At 34.3% G+C, this 24,047-nt stretch overlaps 1 protein-coding gene and 1 long non-coding RNA gene across 26 annotated transcripts in view; one reads left to right on the top strand and one right to left on the bottom strand.

The window, feature by feature from the left end:
• Positions 1 to 3,537, bottom strand: part of LOC132669503 (uncharacterized) — a 62,991-nt gene extending 59,454 nt beyond the window's left edge. For 13 of the 20 annotated variants that reach the window (XR_013556187.2, XR_013556188.2, XR_013556201.1 and 10 more), the window contains exons 1-2: positions 3,187 to 3,350; positions 1,112 to 1,161 (exon numbers count right to left, since the gene is read on the bottom strand). This is a non-coding gene — a long non-coding RNA (uncharacterized LOC132669503). The other 7 variants (XR_013556180.1, XR_013556197.1, XR_013556184.1 and 4 more) reach the window with 4 other exon arrangements.
• Positions 3,538 to 3,746: 209 nt separating this feature from the next.
• Positions 3,747 to 24,047, top strand: part of NOVA1 (NOVA alternative splicing regulator 1) — a 150,343-nt gene continuing 130,042 nt past the window's right edge. For 2 of the 6 annotated variants that reach the window (XM_078448367.2, XM_060619409.3), the window contains exons 1-3: positions 11,610 to 11,713; positions 12,509 to 12,565; positions 13,608 to 13,687. Coding sequence is in view for 2 of the 6 variants with exons in the window: in XM_060619403.3 (XP_060475386.1) it covers positions 4,508 to 4,643; positions 6,390 to 6,533 (280 nt within the window). In the remaining 4 variants the exon portion in view is untranslated. Of the gene's footprint in view, positions 4,644 to 6,389; positions 6,534 to 11,606; positions 11,714 to 12,508; positions 12,566 to 13,607; positions 13,688 to 24,047 lie in introns of those variants that run through there. The other 4 variants (XM_060619410.2, XM_060619408.3, XM_060619403.3 and 1 more) reach the window with 3 other exon arrangements.

The raw sequence follows: 24,047 nt of genomic DNA, 5'->3' as shown, positions 1-24,047 counted from the left end.
GTGCATATATATCTGAGTTTTCTCACATTTTGAGTGGGTTAATTCTGAAGCTACTGTTTTAAATGGTTTCTTAGGAATCCCAGTGAGATTAAGCTCTGTTTGCTCACAATGTAACTTGCTTGGGTAATTCACCCTTCATTGCCTTCCTTCCATTCCCTGTCTCACTTCCCCAAATCCCTACTGTTTCCTGAAATCACTTTCTAAAATACACTATTTGCACTTGAATCCTTAACTCAGGATCTGATTTCAGCAGAACACAAACTCAGAAAAGTTTCCTAAAGCATAGACTGAAAAGATACTCATGTAGAGGGGATATTTATGTTCTATAGTTAACAGGATTTATTGTAGGAAAGGCAGGAGGATGGGGACAAATGGGTTTAGGAATATTTGTGGACATCAACTACCTGCGTTTTCTCCACAAAGCCAATCATTATTACTGAAAATAGATTATCTTGTGTCCATATTACTCAGACTAAAACTCAGGAAGAAAAAGAACCTTACTGAAAGTCAATAAAGACTAGGAATTTTGTTCTTCAAATTAATATCATTTTCTATCAGAGTTGCTTATATTCATAACTCATCAACTAAGCAATGAAAAGTATACACGTTCCCTTGTATCTTATGGTATTAGAAAATAACATTAAATTTGCAGTGCCAATTGTTTGGTTACTTAAGAAAATAAAATATTTCTTTTCAGAGAATTAAAAGGTCAAATATTTCTATTATATTTTTCAAAAAGTTCATTCAAGCAGTTTATTTGTACCCTAAGAGGTACAGCATACTATAAAGTGGGAGCTGCTTTTTAAAAATTTCCTCAGTTTTTTTAGCTGGTAAAAAAATGCAGGACAAGAGATCAAATGTTTATGTCTGTTTAACCAGAATGGTGGAGGTATATAGTGTGAAATGGAGAAGTATCCTTTCTTAAAGAACAAGAAAATACAAGAGAATAAAGGCTAGAATGTACTCTCTGATAACCTTCATGACCAAATCATAATCATAGCTAACTGACCCTTTGAAGTCTGAGCAGGTCTTAGGATAGTCTGTGTAATTCCTGGCATGCCATAGTTAAATAAATTATTGGTAAGCATGCTATCCACATTTAAAATCATACCTTCTGCTCCTAAGCCCCATGGAATGGTGGGTAATATTTAAATATTAAGTCTGAAGAAGGAAATAAGAGAAGGGTCAAATAAATAACATAAGAATACAGTGTCACGACTCTCAGTAAGCTTAAGTCTATAAGGCAATTTAACTTAGCTCACTTTCAATTTAACTTACACATGGCAATGACAGATATTTTCTAAGATATTTTAAACATATTTTACTTATTTTTAGAAATTTGATAACGTCAGTTTCCAATTCTCAGTCTTTTCCAAATTCAAAACTACATGATACTGAATACTTTGTCCAAGCTTTAATACAATATAGCTTTGAACTATTTTCATTTTTGTATTATCTTTGTCTCCTGTCTTTTACTGTTTTAGGACAATATAGTAGCAAACTCCAGCCCTTTTCCAATTTTTTATTTAAAAACATCCTTGCATATTTTTGGTACACTTCACAGAACACTTTGATTACACAATGTCTGGCATCAGCTTTTTCTATCTTGACTACCACATCCTTATTCCAAACCCTGATTTTCTTTCATCACAGCTCATTTTTTTGTTGTTGTTTTAAATCCAATTCCGTGTATAAATCCTCTTTATTCTGGGCATAAAGGCTGTATCATGGTTTCCTATTACATCATATATCAGATAAAAATTCTGGACTTTTAAAGGTTCATAGACTTTTACCAGTTACATACTAACTTACCTGCTTTCCCTTTCTTTGAGGTCTCAGCATTTCTTCTTCTCTGACTTGAGGCAAAGTGTTTTTCATACTCCAGATAAACTTTTATTCCCAAACTAAATGTTATTTTTTCCCTTGTTCAGCAGACTATCATCTATCTTTCATCACTTAAAAAGCACCAGAAATCCCAATGCCTCCTAGATGTTCCTTGCAATAAAGGACGCTGTGAAGAGGGTTAGTATTCTTTTTCATTCCCTCCTCAATCAGGAATTAAATTTTATTCTATTCGCTTTGGTGACTGCCTCAGATATGCAGGTATTCTTGGTTAGACTATCATAGAATTACAGCGAAGTTCTTTATTATGCTAGCTTTTAATAAAGGCATCTTTCAGGTTGAAGTGCTGTAGTGAAAAGTACAAGGAAGGAGCATCTTTGTTCTAGAAATGTAGCGAATATGTTCATACCTTTTCACATCTTTCAATACATTATCTCATTTGACTCATAAGACCTATGGGAAGCAGAGTTACAGCCCCTGCTTTCAGTGGAAGGAACTGAAGCTTTAGGGTCCTGCAATATTCCAAGAGGATAGATAGACTTTGAAATCAGGAAGACCTGAGTTTGAATTATTGCAACAATGCTTATACCTGTGTGGCTTTGGATTATTGATGTCTCTAAACCTAAACTGCCTCGTATAATAGGTACAGTAATAACTATATGATACACTGCATGTAAAGAGCATCGCATGTAAAATGATTCCTTGGCACATGGAAAGCACTTAATAAACAGCCAACATGTTAAAGGATCTGCCCAAGACACTTTTAGAACATGCCTGCAAGGAGGTGAAACCAAGATTTCGGGCTCCAGAGCCCATGTGTTTCCATTATCCCTAATTCCTAGCGCGCTGATTAATTAAACAACTAACTTGATAGATGACCTTGAGCAAAATACTTCACTGAATCAGTTTACTCATCTGTAAACTGAGTCTTTTCAGACTTTCAGTCTATTGCAGCTACGATATTTTTTTTTCTGTAGCCTTGTACACTTGATGTTCAGACTCCTTATATATCCAAGATCTGTATAATCATAAGCTGTGCACATTGCAATGAGTTTCATTCCTATATTCATACTTAGTTCAATAATTAGTTTTGTGTACACTCAGCTGTTGCCTGTCTTTAGTCTGCGTACCAGCGCCTCTGAGGGGAAGACCCATACCTAGCTTTATTTATATCCTGGCTTGCTCCCGAAAGGATTAAAGGCAGCGAGCGACACTAGAAGTTCCCTAACGATGTTACACAGTGCTACTAATAAATACTCTTTTTATGAAATCGCCCCGTAGAAAACCGCCGATGAGTTAAGATGATGTCTCTTACCTAACTCTTAAAAATAAAAACTAATGTACCTAGCTAGAAGTCCTGGAAGCATATAGTTAAGGTTCTTTCTTCAGCCTTGACGCTGTTTCACCCGTTGTCAACGGTCACTCGAATGCCCTTCTCAGACTAGCCAAAATTGTCGCCACTCCAGCCCCGGCTTGACCGAGATCCCACCCCGCCCCTTCATTCCCTCTCATACCCAAGTTTCCTGATTGGGAAGGGGCCTGAAGAGCCTTTCTCACATTCCCATTTTATTGGCTGGCACGGCTGTCAGTAATCTCTGCTTCCCGCCTTCTAGCCTAGCGGGTTTCTTGGACCCCTTGGTTTCTGCGACAAGCCGCTTACGTTTGCCTGAGCCGTGTTGCCGGGGACCGGCGACCTTTCACCCCTCCCTTCCCACAGGAGCGCCCCAGCCCCCGTCCCCTCCCCCGCCGCCTGCGCGCGCCCCCGCGCACGCGCTTAGCCCGCGCGCACACACGCACGCGCATACACACAGCCTCCCCCCCACCCCCCAGCCCCCGCCTCCGGCGGGGCCCCCTCCGCCCCCGCAGGCTGAGGCATCAGCGCTGGGAGGCGGCAGCGGCGGCGGCGCTGCTGAGAGGCAGGGACCGGAGCGCGAAGTGTGTGGGAGTCTACGAACTCAACCCCTCTCTACCCTCCCCTCGCAGCCATCCCCCTCCCTCCCCGCCAGCCCCCCCTACAAGCGGGAGAAATAATGAGCGAGACCCGGCGGCAGCAGCAGCATCGCCGAGCAGCCCAGGCAACGGCAGAACCGCTCCGGCAGCGGCGGCGGCGGCAGCACCAGCAGCGGGAGCGAGCGCAGCGCTAGCGCGGCGCGGGGACCGCCGCGCTCCTTCCCGGCTCCTGCCCTCCTCCGCCGCTCGCTCCTCTCCGCATCCACCTCCTTCCCCTCCTCCTGCTCATTCACTCTTTCCCTCACTCTCCCCTCCTCCTCGGCTTCTCCCCGCGCCCCGCCAGCCCTCGCGCTCTCCCACTCCCTCTGCCCGTCCTCCCCGCTCCCCTCCTCCCGCTCATTCACTCGCCCCTCTCCCTTCACTCTCTCCCCCTCTCTCCTTTCTTCTCCTTCTTTCACCCTCCGTCTCTCACACCCCCTCCATTCCCCTGTCTCCTTTCTGACACTGCACTGCAGCTGCTCCTCAGCCCTGCCCCCTCCCCAGTGAGAACAAACCAGCAACATTGCTTTTTTTTCCTAAAGAGATTTCTATTGATCCGATTAAAAAAAAAAAAAAAAAAAAAAAACCTTAAGAAACCCCAAACGCAAAAAAAAAGAAAAAAAGCCAAAACAAAAGGGAGAACCTTCTCCCCGTAGCAGCGGCAGGAACTGCAAACATGATGGCGGCAGCTCCCATCCAGCAGAACGGGACCCACACTGGGGTTCCCATAGACCTGGACCCGCCGGACTCGCGGAAAAGGCCGCTGGAAGCCCCCCCTGAAGCCGGCAGCACCAAGAGGACCAATACGGGCGGTGGGTATCGCTTCCACCTCCCCGCTGGCCCCATCCCCCGCCGCCCGCCCCTGCCTCCCTCCCTCCTGCCGGCCTCCCTCCCTCCCGCGGCCCGGACACCTCCAGCCCGAACCCGGCGGCTCCCGCGCCCCTGCCCCGCGCCCCCTCCCCTGCACCTGCCCCGCACCTCGCCGTCCTGGACACATTTCCATTTCTCTGTTTATCATTCATCAAAATGGCGACCGGTTTTTCGGAATAGACCTATCTTTCCATTTAATCGGTCTAAAGACTGACCATTTAAATATCCTAGACCTGGGCAAGGGGGTCCGTTAAAGAGGAGGAGGATGACCCCCGAGTGAGGTGATGGCCGCTCGAAGATGCGCGCTGCATTTAACAGTCTGATAAAATAAATAAATAAATGGCACTTGGGTAGCGGATAGCAAATGATTGGGGCATCGGAGAGTTTTTCCCTCTCCATCCCCTTGCTTTGGGCCACAAGTAGTATGCAAAATCTTGATGAGTGCATGCTCTTACCGCACTTACACTGTCGTTGCAAATATCTCATTGATTTGTCTTCAGAGGTGTGCATACGAGGGTGGGGGTGTCTGGTACTGTGACTTGTTAGTTTAACATCCTGCGCTTCCTGGGAAGATGAGTTATAACGGGACCGGTATCGCTTCTTCATTTGCACTGGAGTCATCTTAACAATGCACCCAATGCATCGAGGCAGAGGTGAATTTATCTACAGCATGTACATTAGAGACGGATGGGGGTCTTGCGAATGGCACACCCGCAAAATTTAGAACGTTTATTCACATAAGCTGGATTTACTGGGGTGTTTCCGATTTAAGACTTGATCAGTTTGTCAGAAATTAAAGTTTATGGAGTTGGCTTTATATTTTCTACAACATTTCATTTCACTCTTTCTTGGTTCATCCACTTACTCTGTTTTTAAAGCTGTGGCTATTTTGGAGAAGTAACATAATCTGTTTGGTCACTTTTAAGTGTATTTGATATAAATGACTCCTAAGCTTTTTAGTATTGGCAGAATTCTTCTTAAGGTCCTTTAATTAATGAGCTTAAACGAGATCATGGTAGACTAAGAAGTGCTAAAGAAATACACCAGGATTAGTTAGATTTGCCAGTTCACATCACTTTGAGTTATTTCCTGGCAGTTATTGCAGACTTGGAATACACCCTACAGTTTGGGTGGATTATTTGGTAGGAGAAACGTTTGTTTTGCATACTTTAAGTAAGATATAGGCAATGGCTGATTGTAGTCCTTAGGTGTTTGCTAATGTCAAACCAATATAGCTCATCACTATTTACAGTCCTTTTACTTATTTGTATTGCAATATGGTAAGTGAAGGTTTGTCATCATATAAATCTCTGAAGTTTTGTTAAAGGGTCAGTTCATTTCATTTTACCATAGTAACCACAGATAGAATTGGAAGACTTCCATGTTTGGAATAACAACTGGAATTTAGTCATCAGTTTCTACAGTGCTGCAAAATAATAAAACATGTTTAGATTTTAATTCCAAGTTTAAAAGTATAAATCCTACAAAATGAGAAACATTTTGTACCTATTTATTTTTCAGTGTAATTGGCTTACTTTTGTTCTTTAAAAAAAAAAAAAATTAACCCCATATTTCCTGCAGCTATATGCCCAATGTTTTAATTGCTGTTTTTCCCTCTTGAGGGTGGAGAGGGGATAGAGAGTTTAAAATTATCATGTTAACCAAATATATTTCTTTGCATTTTTCAGAAGACGGCCAGTATTTTCTAAAGGTTCTCATACCTAGTTATGCTGCTGGATCTATAATTGGGAAGGGAGGACAGACAATTGTTCAGTTGCAAAAAGAAACTGGAGCCACCATCAAGCTGTCTAAGTCCAAAGATTTTTACCCAGGTAGGTGCAATGGTGAAGAGATTGTTTGATAAATCCCCAAGGAAATAAAGAGAAGATCTACGTGTGTTGTATGTTGTATTGAAGGAAATTCTTAATAGTATAGACTTTATTTATATATTGTATTTGTGGAAAATTTTAAAGAATATTTCCACTCTTGATTATGTTTTGTTTCTATAATCGATATACTGTGTCTGTGATTTAGAACAATTACGAGATAACATCTTTTGGGTATGTCTAAATACTTCTTTCTAATTAGGAAAAAACTCTAAAATGTAAAGATAGAAACATGGACAGCTGGCATCAGGAAATAGGGTTCTTTTGAAGTTTTCAGACATCATTGTAATGACAATTAGTCTAGAGTGAATTCAGAAGAGGGGGGTAGGAAGGCTTCTTAAAGAATGGACCATTTACTTCTAAATCCATTATGTACCTCTTTCTGCTTCACTGCTTTGTTTGTTGGCCCTGGAGTGAAGTAAAGAGGACAAGTGCTGCCTCTTCAGATTTTTAAAATACTGCGTTTTTAGTGTAATTGTGACAAGGAAATATATTATTATGTAAGAAGTAAAGTAATACTTCAAAATTTGTGTTATGAAGAGCTGTATTGGATTAAAATCTGGTAACAGTTGTGTGGTACTATAACCTACTGGAAAATGGCAAGTTTCCTAGGTGGCATAATTTTTTTTGTACTTTTCAGTGTGTGTTTTTTATTTCAAGTGTTATACAGTTCTCTGTGTTTTATCTTTTTCTTTTTATCATTTTGCTACTCATTATATGGATTTTAAATATAATTGGATAATCTGCATAATTGAATAGTATATCTCTTAGATAAAACATTAACTGATTTGCTTTTACTCAGGTGTAGCTTCTGCCATTTTTTTTTGGTTATTTTGTCTTCATGGCCATAAAAAAGTATTTATTCAGTGCTGAGGGGACTGATACTGCTTCTGCCCCCCCCCCCCCCCATAGAAAAGCAAAGCTCATTTGCTTTCAATGATCTAATTTCAGTAGAATTCTTTAGTAGAGGATTTCTTTTTCATAGCCAATTGATTGGTGGGAGAAAATGGATCATTTTGCTAGATAAGAAGGTTTTAGAATGGTTGAAAATATCACTTAGTTGTATAAACTAAATGTAGTATATTTGTTAAACACTACAAACATTAAGCTAAAATGTAATCTCTTAGATATGCTGTCCTTCGAAAGTTTGTTCCTGTGAGTGTAGTTTTGTAGATGGCTTTCCTTGTCTCTGAAACTTTCCTTATGCATTAAGAAAGTTTACTAACATATTCACATTCATATGTTTGAAAGGTATATTATGATGAAAAAAATCAATGTGGAGTTGTGAAAACCTTAGTACAAATAAAAGCATTCAAAAGAGCTTGATTGCAGAATTAATAACGTGATAGTTCTAGGAAAAGAGCTGCAATGGTAAATTAAATTCACTGTCAATAGATGAAAATGAAATAGCTTTTTTGCATTATACATGAGGTGGTATCAGATGTGCAGGGATGTTACAGAAAATTGGTGTTTATCAAGGATATTCCAAATAGTAAATTAAATGCCTTTTCATTTGAATATAGTTTATTTTCAGTGGGTTTGAAAGGGTGCACGGAGAATTAGATCTTTTGTTTTTAGTCCACTTAGTTATACATTTTTTTCTTATTACATTGAAATTGCTTATTTTATTTATAGTTCTGAAGCACGTTATTCATATAGAACAAGAATATCTGTTGGAAAAAATGGAAAACTGGAATGCGTTGAACAAAATTTTGTGTGTGTAGTGACGTAACCTGATCAAATGTGATTTGAAATGTCTGGATAAAAGAAGGCTTATACTCTGCCTGTAACAGGTGGAAACCAAGCACACGCTATGGAATTAATTTTAAGGATAAAGTAAAGCCTTGTAATTAATAAGAAGTTGTATTAATTCTGAACACTTTAATTTAAATATGGTATTACTGGATTACTCCCTGTTCAGACAGATACATCTCTCTTCTTCTGACAGCCTTCAATTTTAATAGTCTTTCTGTTCACACTTGACCACAAGCCTGTGGAATTATCTAAGGTCCTGGTATTCTTCAACATAACAGCCTCTGAGCTACTTTCAACTTCTCGTACTCAGATATATTTAAGGGATACTTACCTGCTCATCTCAGATGAACCAAATTATAAAACTGTGATTTCTTATCGCCGAGTTCTTATAGGATTATGCAGTAATTTGGAAGCCCATTTTTGTGTTTCATATATGTGTTTATGACTCCTCTATTAGAGTGAACATGCCTGATGTTTATTTCATCAAGAATCTTTCTATTTCTTGTTTGGTAAGACAGTGTATTTGGGGAAAAGTATACTTTAGTTGTGTAACCTAATGGATTTTCTCAAATTACCTAAGTTTCAAACAGAATGTAATTGTGTTCGGAAGGTTTAGTTAAAATACTGATGTATTTAACACAGACTTTCTTTAGGATGTATAAGCCAGTATACAGACACACTTTGGGGATATTTTAACAAATTTCAACTCAAATGTATGTCCATTGTTTTTACTATAGCCAATATAATATACTCATATTTATATTTGTGAAGTTTTTTGTTTTTTGTTTTTTGTGTTTTGCTCAGCTTGTATCTTTAAAATATCTTAAACAACCTCGCCTTCCTGAGTAATTTTTAATATTTATGGTTGAAATCAAAACATTTTTTGTGCATTAATTGGTGTGATTTAGAATTTGTAGAACTGTATATTATATTGTGTATTTCAGCATGGCATAGTAAATAAAATAATTTGGGGAGATTGAGGATTGTGAAATGAATTTTTTAAATTACTGTAATCAAAAAAGATGTATGAGTAGATATACTTTTGCTGTGTATAATTCATCTTTTTAGAAATCTAAATCTTACAGGATACTACTTATTATCTGTGGTTTATGAATATATCTTTTTTTCTTACTTGATTAAAGCAGCCTATATATTTACATATCTTTTCTATAATTAGGTTACCTAAAGTTGTTGCCTTGTAGTAAAAAGCAGCTTTCTCATTTTTGGGGAATATATTACTGTATGCATTTTCAGAATGGCGATAGTGTTCTTTTATTCTTTTATTTGGCATCTGAAGATGTGTTTAGTTTTGTTAATAAATAGATTGATTTTATATGTTAAAATAATGCATGGTTCAGGTAGATGATCCAAAAAACTTATTGAATACATTATTGGTTGGGAATAGTAAAGGATTTATAAAAAATATTTTTTCATGTGTGCCTTAAATTTTAGAACATTTCATAATGCACCTATTGTTATTCCATTGTATGACACTAGAGATCTTCATTATATCCACCAAACAGAAATACTTCACTGTAATCGCAGCATATATTAGTGTGTATCTTACACTTTCTTCGTATTTATGGCTATAAAACTGGATCACATTTGATGTAAAGTATTTCCTTTTATGGTCCTTACGTTAAAATTTGAACTTATATCCCTAGATTTATTATATCGTAATCTTAGCATTGCACAACTTGGGTGATTTTTTTTGTTAATCACAAGCCAGTTATGTGTTAAATTTTTAAAAGTCTTGAAAAAGAATGTAAGTGCATTTTTCTTTTAGTGAAGGGAGTACTCAACACTGCCTTAATTTGACATGGGGAAAATTCAGTAGCCAATTTAACCTTTAGGATCGAGACTGTATAACATAAGAATGATCATTTTTTTGGAAATGAGATGAGTTAATAAAGTTTTAGAATAGATCACTTCTTTTGTTTACATTATTGAAAGAAGAGAATTATGGTGTTGGTAGTACAATGGGAATACTTTTGTCCAGCTTTTAAAAGTTGCAGTCCAAACACTTTTCTTTAATCTTAGATGAAAAGCATTTTAGAAATTTATTGGTATGTATTTTAAGGAAAAATTAGTAGATACATAAAATTGTAACAAGGAAAAATAAAAGTAGTGTAATTTCTAGTATTGTTGAGTTTAATATGATGGTTATGATTACACTGTGCTATCCCTTTGATTTTAGTATGATCAAAGAGTTGCTGGCATGTAATGTGCTTTTCTTTAAATCTTCAACTTGTAATATTTATATTTATCATATTACCTGTTGTTATATTTTGTCTCTCTATACCCTTAGTTGAAGGAAGAACCATAATCTTTCAGTTAGACATTAGTATCTCTCTGAAATTTGCTGTATTTTTAATATTTTCTCATTTTAAGAAACAGGAAATCTCAACATATGAAGGAATGTTACTGGCATAGCACAATCTATGTTAAAATTGTAGAGTCTGAAGATATAGTTTTGATACTTAACTCCTGTAAACAAATGTTTTATAGCATAAGATTTTTAGAAAAATTGAATTAGCACTAAAAGTCTTAGGTATTCTATTTATTTGATTTTTTTTTCATTCTGATGTTTTATCTTCTATCATTGATTTAGTAAGTTGTGGAACATCATTTAAAGTATTGACGTTTTCATGAATTATATTGTATAATGTCACTTTGATATTAGCTATTCGAAGCCTTCTGGATTTTGGAAAAATAGCTCATTTAAATTTGTGACGTTGTAAGGAAATTCAATATGTCTAACAATATTGCCTTGCAAATATCACCCCCCAAAGCTTTCAAGAAGAGTTTAAACATAGTGAATATAACCAGTGAAATAGTTCAATATTTATGTATGGAAGGTGTTTTGTATAATATATAAGAGGAAAAACAATCTGCGTCTTGGGAACTCTAAGGAGTATGTGGTATCACTAAAAATCTGAGCAATAAACACCCATCAAAAACTTGTCTATTTTATAGCTATTTTGTTTTGTTTTGCTCTGGCTTAAGAAAATTAATTTTTAAGCTTCTAAATAACACAGATAACATTTATTGAACATAATTATGCCACTTGTTACCTAAAATTCAGTACCTAATAAAACTGTTTTTTACCATAGAGTTTAGTCTTAGTTGTTTTCAGTTTAGCGGAGTTGTTTTAAAGCACTTTTATGAGCAAGTGCAGCTTTTCAAAATAAAATTGGGGGGACAAGGGTGGGAGATTTGTGCTTGATTGCCATCTCATTTCCATCTTTGGATACAGCTCTAGCATAAAGTTAAACAACATCTGCAGAGATCTGACTGACAAACATCTCTCTGGGACTCATCATTGCAGCCTGCAGCAGGTGCATTCAGCTTGCAGTCTTTTCCAAAAAGAGGTTAGTTTGTTCTAACATTTATCAGTAGACCAGTGGGAGCAAGTGACTAGAGAGAAGAGGTTGGTTGTCACTTGTCCAGTGCTGGAATACTACAGGTAATTGGACTGGACTGGTGGGAACCGCAGCAGCGTGTGTCTCACATTGCACTGCAGCTGCTATGGGGCTTAATTAACCTGACCCTCAGAGACTGAAGTGTCATGGTATAAAACACAACATGCAAGAAACGAAGCAGTATTTTTCAGATACTTTCTGGTGCTTGACTTGGTGAAATTTCCATTTTCTTCGTCTCGTTCTTAAAAAGATATGGCATAGGCTTTTTTCCATTTTTTTATACGGAAATATTTGAAACTAAAATGATTTCTATGAATCTGATAGAATCCACACACATAAAAAGATGTTGTATAGAAATAGAAAGAAAATAATCTTAAGTCAGAACATATTCCACAAGTACGTTTTCAAATCATGAACGAGCAGAAAACAAGTGGAAGTACATTGTAATTTTTTAATTATCATTATTGTAGCTTAACATTTGTTTATTTTCAAACATAACCCATGTAAAATTAAGTTATATCATTTTAGCATGTTAGAGGCTTTGGCAAGCAAGCTTTGCTGAGTGCTTTGAAGTGTCTCAACAAACAAGACAGGTATAGCATAAAAACTCAAAAAAAATTAATCTGTCATTTATTCCTATTGTTTGAAATTTCTTAATCTGTTTGAAATACTGACTTACGATATGCTTCCATGACATATATAGAAGTTTCTTACGTTTTCTAATAGTGTTCCCACTTATTGTAGGTGTCTAATCACAGTGCTGTTTATTAATTGGCCCTTGAATGGAAAATAACTTGCAAGGTAAAAACGCCTTTAAGTTAAATATGGCAAGTGCTATATTACTTTAAAATAATTCTGAATTAAAAAATATATTTGGAATTTTGTGAAGGAGTTTTATAGTTTTGATTTTTCTCTCATTTTTACTGATTTGAATTTTTTGGTCTTCGTTGAATATAACCTGTCAATTACCAAAGAGGAATTAAGTTTTGGAGTTTGCACAGAGTTTTTTGTAACTTATATGCTTTTATTGAAGGAATTTTTACCAGTGTTGCCAGTAACTATTTGATTCTGAAGTTACTGCTTATAAGAAATCTTTTAAAGTTTATTTTAATTGAATTATGTATAGTAGTAGTTTATTGGTAGTTATAGTAATCATGGGAAATAAGATTAAAATAATCATCACTAGAAGTTAATATAATCATTCCCGTACTTTTAAGCATATGTTATTTTTCAGTCAAGACTTTTCATTTTTGAGACCTTGGATCTTTGTTTTCTTTCCAATTCTTATCAATATAGAAATGATTCTTTAAAATTCCACATATATACTACACCATCATTTTTAATTTTTTTTAGAATTTGGTTTTTATGGATATTTATGTATGTGTGTAATTTTATACTGACCGACTCAAGTTTTTTTGCTTTTTTTTTTTTTTTTAATTTATTTGTTTTTGAGAGGGAGAAAGAGTGCACACAGGGAACAGGCAGAGAGACAGGAAGAGAGAGAGAATCCCAAGCAGGCTCTGCACTGCCAGCGTGGAGCCTGATGTGGTGCTCGAACTCACAAACCCTGAGATCATGACCTGAGCCGAAGTTGGATGCTTAACCAACTGAGCCACCCAGGAGGCCCTTTAAATTTTTGATAAAGAAAACTGAATAAAAATAAACATTTAAGACTACAAAGTAAAAATGAAAGAATATTATATACACTGATGAGCTTTTGAGATATTTTCTGTATTCCCTGAGTTTCAAACTACTATATGGATATCCTTTCCCATAACAAAACTTGATCATGAAAACATATAATATCTACGTTCCATCATTGATCTTTTGCTGCTTCCTGCAGGGCCTGTCATAGCATCGTTGACAGGACCAGATGAAAAATGAAATCAGTATCTTGAGTTTTTTAACAGCAAAATGATTCAGGTAAGATTATTTGGCATAGAAAATAAACCATTTTTTACCATTCCTAAACTAATTTTATTTAATAATTGATATTTAAAATTAATATATATATTTTTTATTTCAAGACCTGTTCTATGTTCTACTGATGTTCAGTATGTTTGTAATTTGCAATGAATTTTATTCTGAACTCAGTAATTTTTAAATTTTAGACTGTAGTGTTTTTTACTTTCCTCATGAAACTAAACATACTTTTTGAAGTTTTGAGAAATAACTTCTCTCTTTCAAAGGTTTTTGAGAACAGTTTTACACTGAAGGCTCTGTAATTGTTTTGCAGGATAAATTTTCACACAATGTACTTATTAATTAAATAAGACTTCAAATCCTGCATTCCCTTTAGGATATAATATATGCTGACTCTCAGTTGATTCAATTTTTAAAAATCATTTTTATCTTAAAGAAGAAAGTTTTCATTTAAATTGTTAATAATCTGCTTCTCTAGGAATTAGATTCAGTGACTTTTTATAAGATCTAGTAATTGTGGGGGAAGGGCAGAAAGGAAGGAATTGGCAGAGCATTTCATTAACACTGAATATAGTAAAGGAATGTGGTATGTATTTTTGTTTTATGTTACTAAATATTTTAGAAGAACGGTAACTTTTCAATCTGATTACATTCATTCTTGAAATAACTTGTTTCTAAAGGAGTTAGTATTGGAGGCTATTGAGCTTATCATTCACATTTTTAGTCTTAATTATTCTTTGTATAACTGCATTTTAATTTTTCTAAGATTAATTTATGTTTTTTTAAGTCACGGAGGTACTTTTTAATAAAACCTGGTGTGAAATCTGTCTAGAAGCTTTTCTCTTGTTTATTATGTGTATTTATCAGATGCTTCCTATGAACCCAGGTGTAGGCAGCTCCTTGGTCATCACGACTTAGAGTTATTACAAAGCATTTTTTCTTTGTTAAAGGGTTATGGGTATGTTTTACTTTTTCCTAAAAAGTTGTGCTTTAATTGTTCTTGTCTTCTTAAGTTTTGTGTTAAATTTTTTTCTCTTATATGGCATCTCTGTCAAAAGACTTATTGAGGACCCTTAGAAATAGCAGAGAGGCTTTCCATTTTAAGAGACTGAAAAAATCATGGAATTGTGGAACCAGATGAAAGGAATGGATCTTAGATCTCATCTCTTCCAGAATCTCTATTTAACCATTGAGCAAACCAGGATACCAAGATAATAAGTGGTGTATGTCAATAATCATCCTTTAGCTTTTAAATATGTTTTCTGAATTTGTGGTACAAATTTTAGTAGGTACTTCTTTCTCTTCTTGTTTTGCCCCACTCTTTTTTCCCTTTCTTTTTGGATATGACTCTCTGAGGAAATAATTCTTTAATTTTTCTCTCTCCTAGTTTTAAAATGAATGTGCCTCCCCGCCCCCTTATTTTAAATAAGTTGAAAGCACGTTAGTTATTTTAGAACAGTTTTTGTTGTTGATTTGCTATACTGAAGGGCCAAATACAGGTATACAGGTTCTCTTTATCACTACCACACATTAAAAAAAAAAAAAAGTTATGATAGATTATATTACTTGGAATATAGCCTGGTCTCTTTTTCCGTAATTGTAGTTTGAAGATGTCAATATTTCCAGGGTGATTTGATTTCTACACTTTGTTACTTTTCTTCATTGGCAATGTTTGCTTTCTTTTTCTTTCTTTTTTTTAATGTTTATCTTAAGAGAAAGTGGGAGCGGAGGGTGGGGCAGAGAGAGAGAGAGAGAGAGAGAGAGAGACAGAGAATCCCAAGCAGGCTCTATGCTGTCAGAGCAGAGCCCGACACAGGGCACGATCACATGAACCATGAGATCATGACCTGAGCCGAAATCAAGAGGTAGGATGCTTAACCAACTGAGCCACCCAGGCACCCCTGCTTTCTTTTTCTTTCTTTTGCTTGCTTCCAGTGTTCCTTAGCTAAATTTTTTGTTTTTGGTTTAACAGAGTATTGACCTTGATTTAAAAAAAATGTGTAGACTTTCAATTCAAAATCTGTTTTCAAGGATATATATATTTTCTATATTTTTATGTCTTTCATAAAAATTTTCTTAAGTATTATATATTTGGCTGGGTATTCATAACAGTTGGTTTAAAAAGAAAAAAATATTATGGTTAAAAAATAAGCAACAGACTAGTTGTAAGGCATTTTAAGTAAAGGTGAAGATGTATTATACAATAATTTTTAATTTTAAAACATCACTATTTTCTCTTTTTTGCCTTTTTCGTTAAATTGGTTTGCTTCTCCGAGTTCTGATGATGTTTGCGTTGTAAGCTTATGGACTACTTTCTAACATAAATATAAAAGTACTCTGTGATTTTTGAGGAATTTTTTTTTCTTCACAGCTTTAAACCAAAATGAAAAATCTTTTGTGATAGCCTTTACTTATGTCATTTAAATAATTGAATTAAGCTCCATTGGTATGAAGGAATTAATGTTGTCCTTTATGCCTGTTGCTGTATGTTCAGTTTACAGCTCAGTGCTGTAAACATAGGTGGCAGTTCAAATTTAAAAGAATGTATGTATGAATGAATAAATGACTGATTTGAGGCTTCTTCTGTGAAGTGTGAGTACAATGGATAGTGGGCAGTTTATCTTTAAATTTTCATTATATATCCAATTTACCTTGAATGGGGGTGGTGTGTATATGTAAAACCCATATTTCAGATAAGTGAACAAATGAGTTCAAAAATTTAAACAAACAAGAAATGGCCGTAGAAGTGTTAACACAAGTATGGGCCAGGTATTAAAAAAGAAGAGTAGAGTGAGAGAAGGGAGTTTTGCTTTGTATTTAGCATGTTGTTCTTTGTGAAGGAAACTGTAAAGCCAGTATTATGGAGTACTTAAAAGCCATTTCCAAAATGTAGATAATTAATAAAAATATTCTGACTTAACCAACATGAGCTTAATTCACATTTATTAATAAAAGTGATTTGAAATACCTATATTACAAGATTGTAGAGTTACGTCACATTATAGTTTTTTTGCTGCCACATGTCTACTTGTTTGCTAAGGAACATCCTGTTGATGACTTTTCTTGAGATATCCTGAAAATCAAAGTTTATTAACCACTAAATTAAAGTTACATTATTAAAAATATGATTATTTTAATTGTATTTTAATATCTTCACCTGTAGAGGGGAAGTTAACATGTATAAATACATTATGACTTTTAGAAGCTAGACTATTTAATTTTCTTATTTGTGAAAGAAAAAAGTATACCAGTTAACATAGTAGAGCAGAATTTATTTGCTTAGAGTTTGACTAACTTGAATATCAAGGTGTTAGTATGTGTTACTTTATTTGAAAATAAAATTATAGAAAAGTTATTAAATTTGGGCTTCTTTAGTCTTTTACTTTTTAAACAGTTAAAATTTAGAGAAATCCATGAAATACTAATGCTTTTATTGTATTAGTACATTCAGTTTTGCTACAATGAACCAAGAAACATCTAAGATTTAGTAGATAAATCTAGTCTTATGCTTAGTCCTTTACATTTTTATAAATTCTCTTAATTTTTTTAAAAGCTGGTGCAGAATAGTGGGCTAAAATACTTCTATTGTAGTGTTTCTTTACCTGATGCTTCCTTTGCTACTACCATGGGATTGTACTTTGCTACTACCTCTTGGGGTTAGAACTAGGTATACAGTGCTCTGAAGATCTTATTCTCAAGAAAGAGAGCAGTAAGACACAAGAAAGATAAATATCTGGTTATAATAAATTTTAATAAATGTATAATGGTAGAGTTGTGTCTACAAGTTGAAACTACCTCTGTCCGTGACCAGATCTTGCAGGGAGAAGGTGGACTTCAAAGAAAACTTCAAAGAGGAGGGGGGTTTTGAGGGTTGAATTTTAATTTGCTTGTTGGGCAAGAGTGGAAGGTCATTTGAAGCAGAGACACAGTGTATATTTAGGTAGATATGAAAATTCCTGTCCTATTCAGGGATCCAAAAGTAGTTTGGTATTACTAGGTAAAAAGTGGATGTTGCTGGGGGGAAAGTGGGGATAGGGAGATACTATAGATATTTTTGGGGACAAGAGAGAATGTATTACATGTGAAAAAGATAAGAACTTGTTTGAAAACTGCTATTATTAGCAAGAATTATTTTAAAGAAAAAATACCTCTGTTGTGTCTATAAAATGACCCACAATGGTACTGAAATTAAAATTTATGCACGTATTTGTATAAAAGTTAATAGTTGTACTTTGGAGGAGGATTGCCTTAATTATCTAAAAGTAGAGCTGAGTAGTAGACTGAGGAATGTGACTTTCTGCTTAGCAATGTAAGTAGAATTAAAGAGAAGACTACTTTGTTTACAAAGGAAAAGACTAAGGGAAAGGTGAGGCAACTAGAAATACGGAAAAAGAGATGTTAAGAAATACGATAGTTGTGTTTTATTAAGCAGTTATGTGCCAAGTGTAAAAGAAAAGCATGGGAACCTAGTGAAGGACAAAATCCAGTGAAGAATGTTTTGCTGTACTCAGGAATAGTGTGGAGAGAAGTATGTTTTTGACATTTATTTGCTTTTACATACCTTGTTGTCTGTGCAGACACATTTACAATTAGCGACTTGGTTTCTTTTACTAGTTTGTTTTTGAATCATATATCTGATACAATTTTTCTCATTTCTTAAATTACATGAATATGTAGGCCATTTTAGCTCTCTTGATATGTGAAAAACAGATCTATTCATTTTTAATTTGATGAAAATTCGTGATTTACACAGCATATACATTTTTTTTAATGTGTGAATTTCATGTCGTTCCAACGCTAAAGTTTTGGTATATGAGAGAGACATTGGTCAATGAAAATAAAAACTGAAACTTCTTATTCATTGTAAATGGATTTTCATTTATGTAATTATTTTATTTGGAGTTTCACATGATTATTGAGATTCAGCAGGATTCTCCATCATTGATATTTATTTCCTAAAGGAGTCACTGTTAATCGATACTCGATCAAAATCAGATTAATTTAAAAAAGACTGAAAAATATGGCACTGTGTTTCCATTTAGAAAATGAGATTAAAAATCTATCTAGCGTTTTATACTGATTTGTGAAATCATTGGCTAGTTGTGTAGAGAAACATTAAAGAATTGAACAGCTGAAGTGACATTAAGCACCAGATGGGGATTTGAAATGAAAATATTCACTGTGTAATCTTTATTTAAGTGCTATTCATAATTCAATAATACCAGTCGTATAACTCAAAGTTGAATTCAATACAAAAAGGAAGCATAAGCAAAATCTCTGCCTTCAAATTGATACACATATCATGGTATGATATCATGACTTGTTCTTAAAAGGGATAAATAATATAGGTAAGACAACTGCATACATTTTTTGCAGAGGCAGTACAATTCTCTTTGAGAAAAATTTTGAAGAATTTTGGGTTGTGAATTGTTTCAAAGTAACGTTTATTTAAATGGAACATCTTTTATGAATTCTGTCTTTGAAATTATATTCTATTTTGCATTTACAAACATCTTCTAAACTAGAAACTTCCAGCCATATTTTCTTTACAGTAATATTTTAAATTTCTTCTGAAGTGTATACCTATTTTGTTTAAGGAAAGGTATGTTCCTCTGAAAGCTTTATCACGTTTTTAGCTAAATTGGTATATTTGACATCTTGTTTAAGAACTAGAATGACTCTGGATATGAAAACACAAACTGTGATAATAAGAAAGATATGCCATATGTGGCAGTTTAGGTTGGCATATATCTCAAATGGCATGTTTAATGTACTGTATTACTAAAATTAGTAATTTTACAGTGGAAGGCTGCTACTCTTAGTATATAGTTTCATGCTGGTGGGCTTAGAATGCTGACAGACCCTTTACTTTGTAAATCCCTGTTTTCAGTCCTTGTAAAAATCTTTTCTCTGTTAAAATTATCTACATGGGATATGTGTTAGTAACTTATTCTCTGAAGTTTGTGAAAGTTAATGAAAGTATTATAAATAGTATATAGTTTGACAGATGATTATCGATGTGAATAGCAATCCTGTATGTTGTTTTTTTTGTCAAGGAATAATAATGCTAATATATTTATATGGCAAAAAATAGTTTAGCAAAATAAATAAGAATCGAAAACAGTATTTTTACTTTTAGGGAATGTACATATGTTGGCAGGAAAAGCTTTGAGGTTCTAGAGTCTTGGCACTGAAGCTATTTGAAACAAACTGAAATAAATAATTGCCCTTTACAAGAAAATACACAACTTTGAAATCATATTGCAGCTTTCTTGAACATAATTTTTTTTTCTCTTTTAAAAATATTGATTTTACTGAAAATTTTTCTTAAGGCCCATCAAATAATTCAGCAGACTGCATTAAAAATAAGTAGAGGGGCGCCTGGGTGGCTCAGTTAGTTAAGTGTCCAACTCTTGATTTCTTTTCAGGTCATGATCTCAAAGTTTGTGAGTTTGAGTCCTGCTTCCAGCACAGAACCCTTGGGATTCTCTCTCTCTCCTCTCTCTGCCCTTCTCCTGCTTGCTGTCTCTCTCTTTTTCTTTCTCAAAATAAACTTAAAAAAATAAGTAGAAACTGCAATGTGATGGGGATAATTTAGGTGATTTCAAGGGATAAATAATATAGGTAAAGGATATGAACATTTTTTGGCCACTTAAACTATGCAGGACAAATGCAGTTCTGCTTGAGGAAAATTTTGAAGAAATTTTAACTCAGATGTTTCAAGAAATAGTTATCTGAGTGCAGTATCTTTTAACGAGCCTGGCTCTGAATTTATGTGAGTATTTAAACTATCTCTATTATCGTTAATGGGAAAAGTGATAGTCTTGTTTTTAAAAGTCTAAAACCAATTAACTAAAAGTTACTTAATAAAAGTAAGTGGTATATAAAAGTAGTTTATTAATCATGGCTTAGTTAGCTCTTACATTCTATCACTTATTTCAATTCTTAAAATTTCAATGTAGGCAAGAATTCTTATTTCTGTTTACAGTTCAGGAAAAGTAAGAAAGACAGTGAAAGTTGAAATGATATGTGGTATAGCAAGTTAATGATGAACCTGTTTTTTTTTTTAACTGTTATTCTGTACCTCTTTGCATTAGACTACTTACAAAGTTGATTTCAGAAATACAGTATTCAAAATTTAAGTAAGGTTCACCAAAATGCTGCATTCATTGGTCAATCACTGGGAAATAATAGATTTTTTGATGGCTTAATAATTTTTAGCCCTATTCACATAATAAGGAAATCTTACAAATTTGAATTTTGCCATCAAAAGAAAAGCTGTAATAATTAAACAAAATGGAGACATAAAAACAAGTTTTCTGTCTTGACCAGATCTCTGTAAACATTGAATTTTGATATCTTTTATGTACTTTTCCATCTTCCTATTGATATTAGACCTCTAAGGTAGTTTGACATTTCACCTTATCTATGAAATTATTTTTGTGAGGTTATTTAATTATTCTCAGTTTGGCACTTATGATTTTGCTTTTACTTTTTAAGTCGTATATAACCACTGTAGAGATTTGTTAAATTATATATGAAGTTAGAAAGATCTAGTCAAATAAATATGACAGTACTTCCTATAATAAAATTTTTCATGAGGAAAAAAATGTGTTGGGTGTTAGATAGTGAAGTTTATTAAGAAATTATCAAGTCAGGGGCACCTGGGTGGCTCAATCAGTTAAGCATCCAACTCTTGATTTCAGCTCAGGTCATGATCTTGTGGCTCATGAGTTCCAGCCCCTCATCGGCCTCTGTGCTGACCCTGCAGAGTCTGCTTGTCTTTCTCTCTCTCTGCCCTTCCCGTACTCACTCACTGTCTCTCTCTCTCTCTCTCTCTCTCTCTCTCAAAATAAATAAACTTAAAAAAAGAAAGAAATTGTTAAATCAGCTCAGTGCTTTTTAATGCCTTCTGGGTATGTAGAATGGAATGCAAGACCCTCAGGGACCGTGTGGTGTCAGAGCAGAGTTTATCCGATCTCGACATTTAATAGCTGTATGATTTTTTTTGTCAGGTCCTTGGATCTATAATTTTTTCATCTGTCTAATGGAAATATTAGTACTCCTCACACAGTCATAAGTTGTTCCGGGTACCACAAAAGGGAAGATGTAAAAGTATGTCACATAATACCTGCCATATAAGCATTTTATAACCATCTTTTTAAATTTTTTCTTTCCCATATTTGTTACATTTATAACACTAAATATACAGCAGACATTTTAATGTAAAATGAACTATAGAAATGTGGCTCTAAAAAGGAAAACATTGCTATAAGGAGTTTTTCTTTCAAAATTGCTTTTTTCTTTTAATAACTGATTGTTATTAAAATATAAGCAATACATAGAAAGTTAAAGCTCATTTTTCATCCCATCCCTTTAAAATAATATAAATAATTTGGTGTATATTCATTTTGACTTTATAAATGCCTTCTTATATTTTTATATATCTTATATATTCAATTCAATTTTTAGATACAATTGTCATATATATTTGTATTTGAATAGATAATTACAAGTGATATTCATTGTTATAAATGGGATGAATTTGCAGCAAATCACCTCTGTTGGTTAATGGATTTGTAGAACTTCTAAATACTCTAAGGTGTCCTCCCAGTCACAACTATGTGGATATTTTTATGTGAACACTTAAAAATGTGTTCTGTGATACCCCTGAGGGTACACAGAGCCTTGTTGTTTATTTTTTACCCATATGATTGACCTGAAAACTAGAGATAAGGATTTATAATATTGAAGCATATTATAATCTCATATGAAGCACATGGGCTTCATTGTATTTAAGACTCTTGAAAATTAACATAATTTATTAAACCCTCCTTTCTTCACCTTTGTACATTCAAATATAAAATGTTAAAAATATTTAATAAGAAATCAAATGGTATATAGAATATTTAATACTTCTTTCATGATCTTTTTCAAGATACTGAGACTTCTGAAAATCCTTTACCTGTTAGTCGGAAAGAAAGTCATAGTGTATTAAATGATGAAGCTAGATGTTTAGTAATATAGGTGATCGTTCAAGACTTATTTTTCAGCCGTTTTTAGCTTAAAACATTGTTTTAATTGCTTTTGTAAAGCAATGTAGTTCATGTTCATGCAACTTTCAGGGAAGATCCTCTAAAATTTAGTGGTATAGTTTTACTAAGAGTATGTTTTGGGGTCATAGCATATTACTTTCCATTCCTTAACAAATATTCATATTTTCCATGACTTATCACAAAAATTCTTGATTACCATTATGGTGAAAAATTTTTTATGATGTGTGTATATTTTGTTATCATCAGTGTGTAAACTTAATGTATTCAAGTGCCTTGCATATTAGATATATTTATATGTTAAATATTTAGGATTTGTCTAATCCCATAGCAAAAACAATTGTGTATATGATTTTTTGTGTGTGACTGTGACTTTAAGGGCAATAAATATACTTAAGATCATATCGATTCTTATTGCTTTGTGGAAAGTATAAAACCTTAGTGAATATCTGCCATAGTACAGAGTAAATTCAATTAAATATTTAGAATGTTACACCTTTGAATATGTAAGAGTACTAAATGTTTTAGGAAAAAATGAAGCGAGAAACTTTGCTAAAGTTTATTTAATTCCATAATAATTAAATTTGTGGGCCTAATCTTTAGAGTGATGGATTTATTCTTAGATACTTAGAACACATAGAGATGTTGAGAGTGTTTGAAATCTGATTAGATTGAGTGTAATATTGAATGTTGGCAGTTTATGGAAGAGGAATCTGTATTAGTCGAGGGTAGAGGAGACTGAGGATTATCTCTGATTATATTAGGGTATGGGTTGAGGAATTATTGAAATTTGAGATAGTCTGTGAAAGCTGAAAATAGCTCCAACTTCCTTGTCACCTGCAGCATTTTCACTCTTTTAGAACTAGGGCAGCAGGCTACACCATATATGATGACTTTAAGTATTAATTCCAAAACTTTCACTGTCATCCTGATTGATGATCTTACGTCCTGTTTCACTGAGAAAATAAAAGTAATTAAAAGAAATTTCATAAGCTCCCATCACCAGATCTAGCCACCTAACTACATCAGTGCCTATGTAGTCTGTATTTACTCTTATTCCAATAAACTGTCCCTGCCCATACCAAAGGCTAATCCTCCACTTTTATTCTAGATTTCATTCCCTCTTAGCTACTCAGGAATGTTTTAGCAATTCTTTCTTCTTCTTATGTTATCAGTATACCAGTCAACAGCATTTGACAGTGATCACTGTCTTCTCTTTAAAGCATTTCATTTTGCTTTGAGCACACCTCTGCCTCACTGATTGCAGCTTCCAGTTTCCTTTGCTGGTTTCTTCTCATTTTCCTGAG

This window comes from Panthera onca, chromosome B3 (assembly GCF_046562875.1).
Source record: "Panthera onca isolate mPanOnc1 chromosome B3, mPanOnc1 haplotype 2, whole genome shotgun sequence".
Classification (NCBI taxonomy): Eukaryota; Metazoa; Chordata; class Mammalia; order Carnivora; family Felidae; genus Panthera; species Panthera onca.
This window is presented reverse-complemented; position numbering and strand designations above follow the sequence as displayed.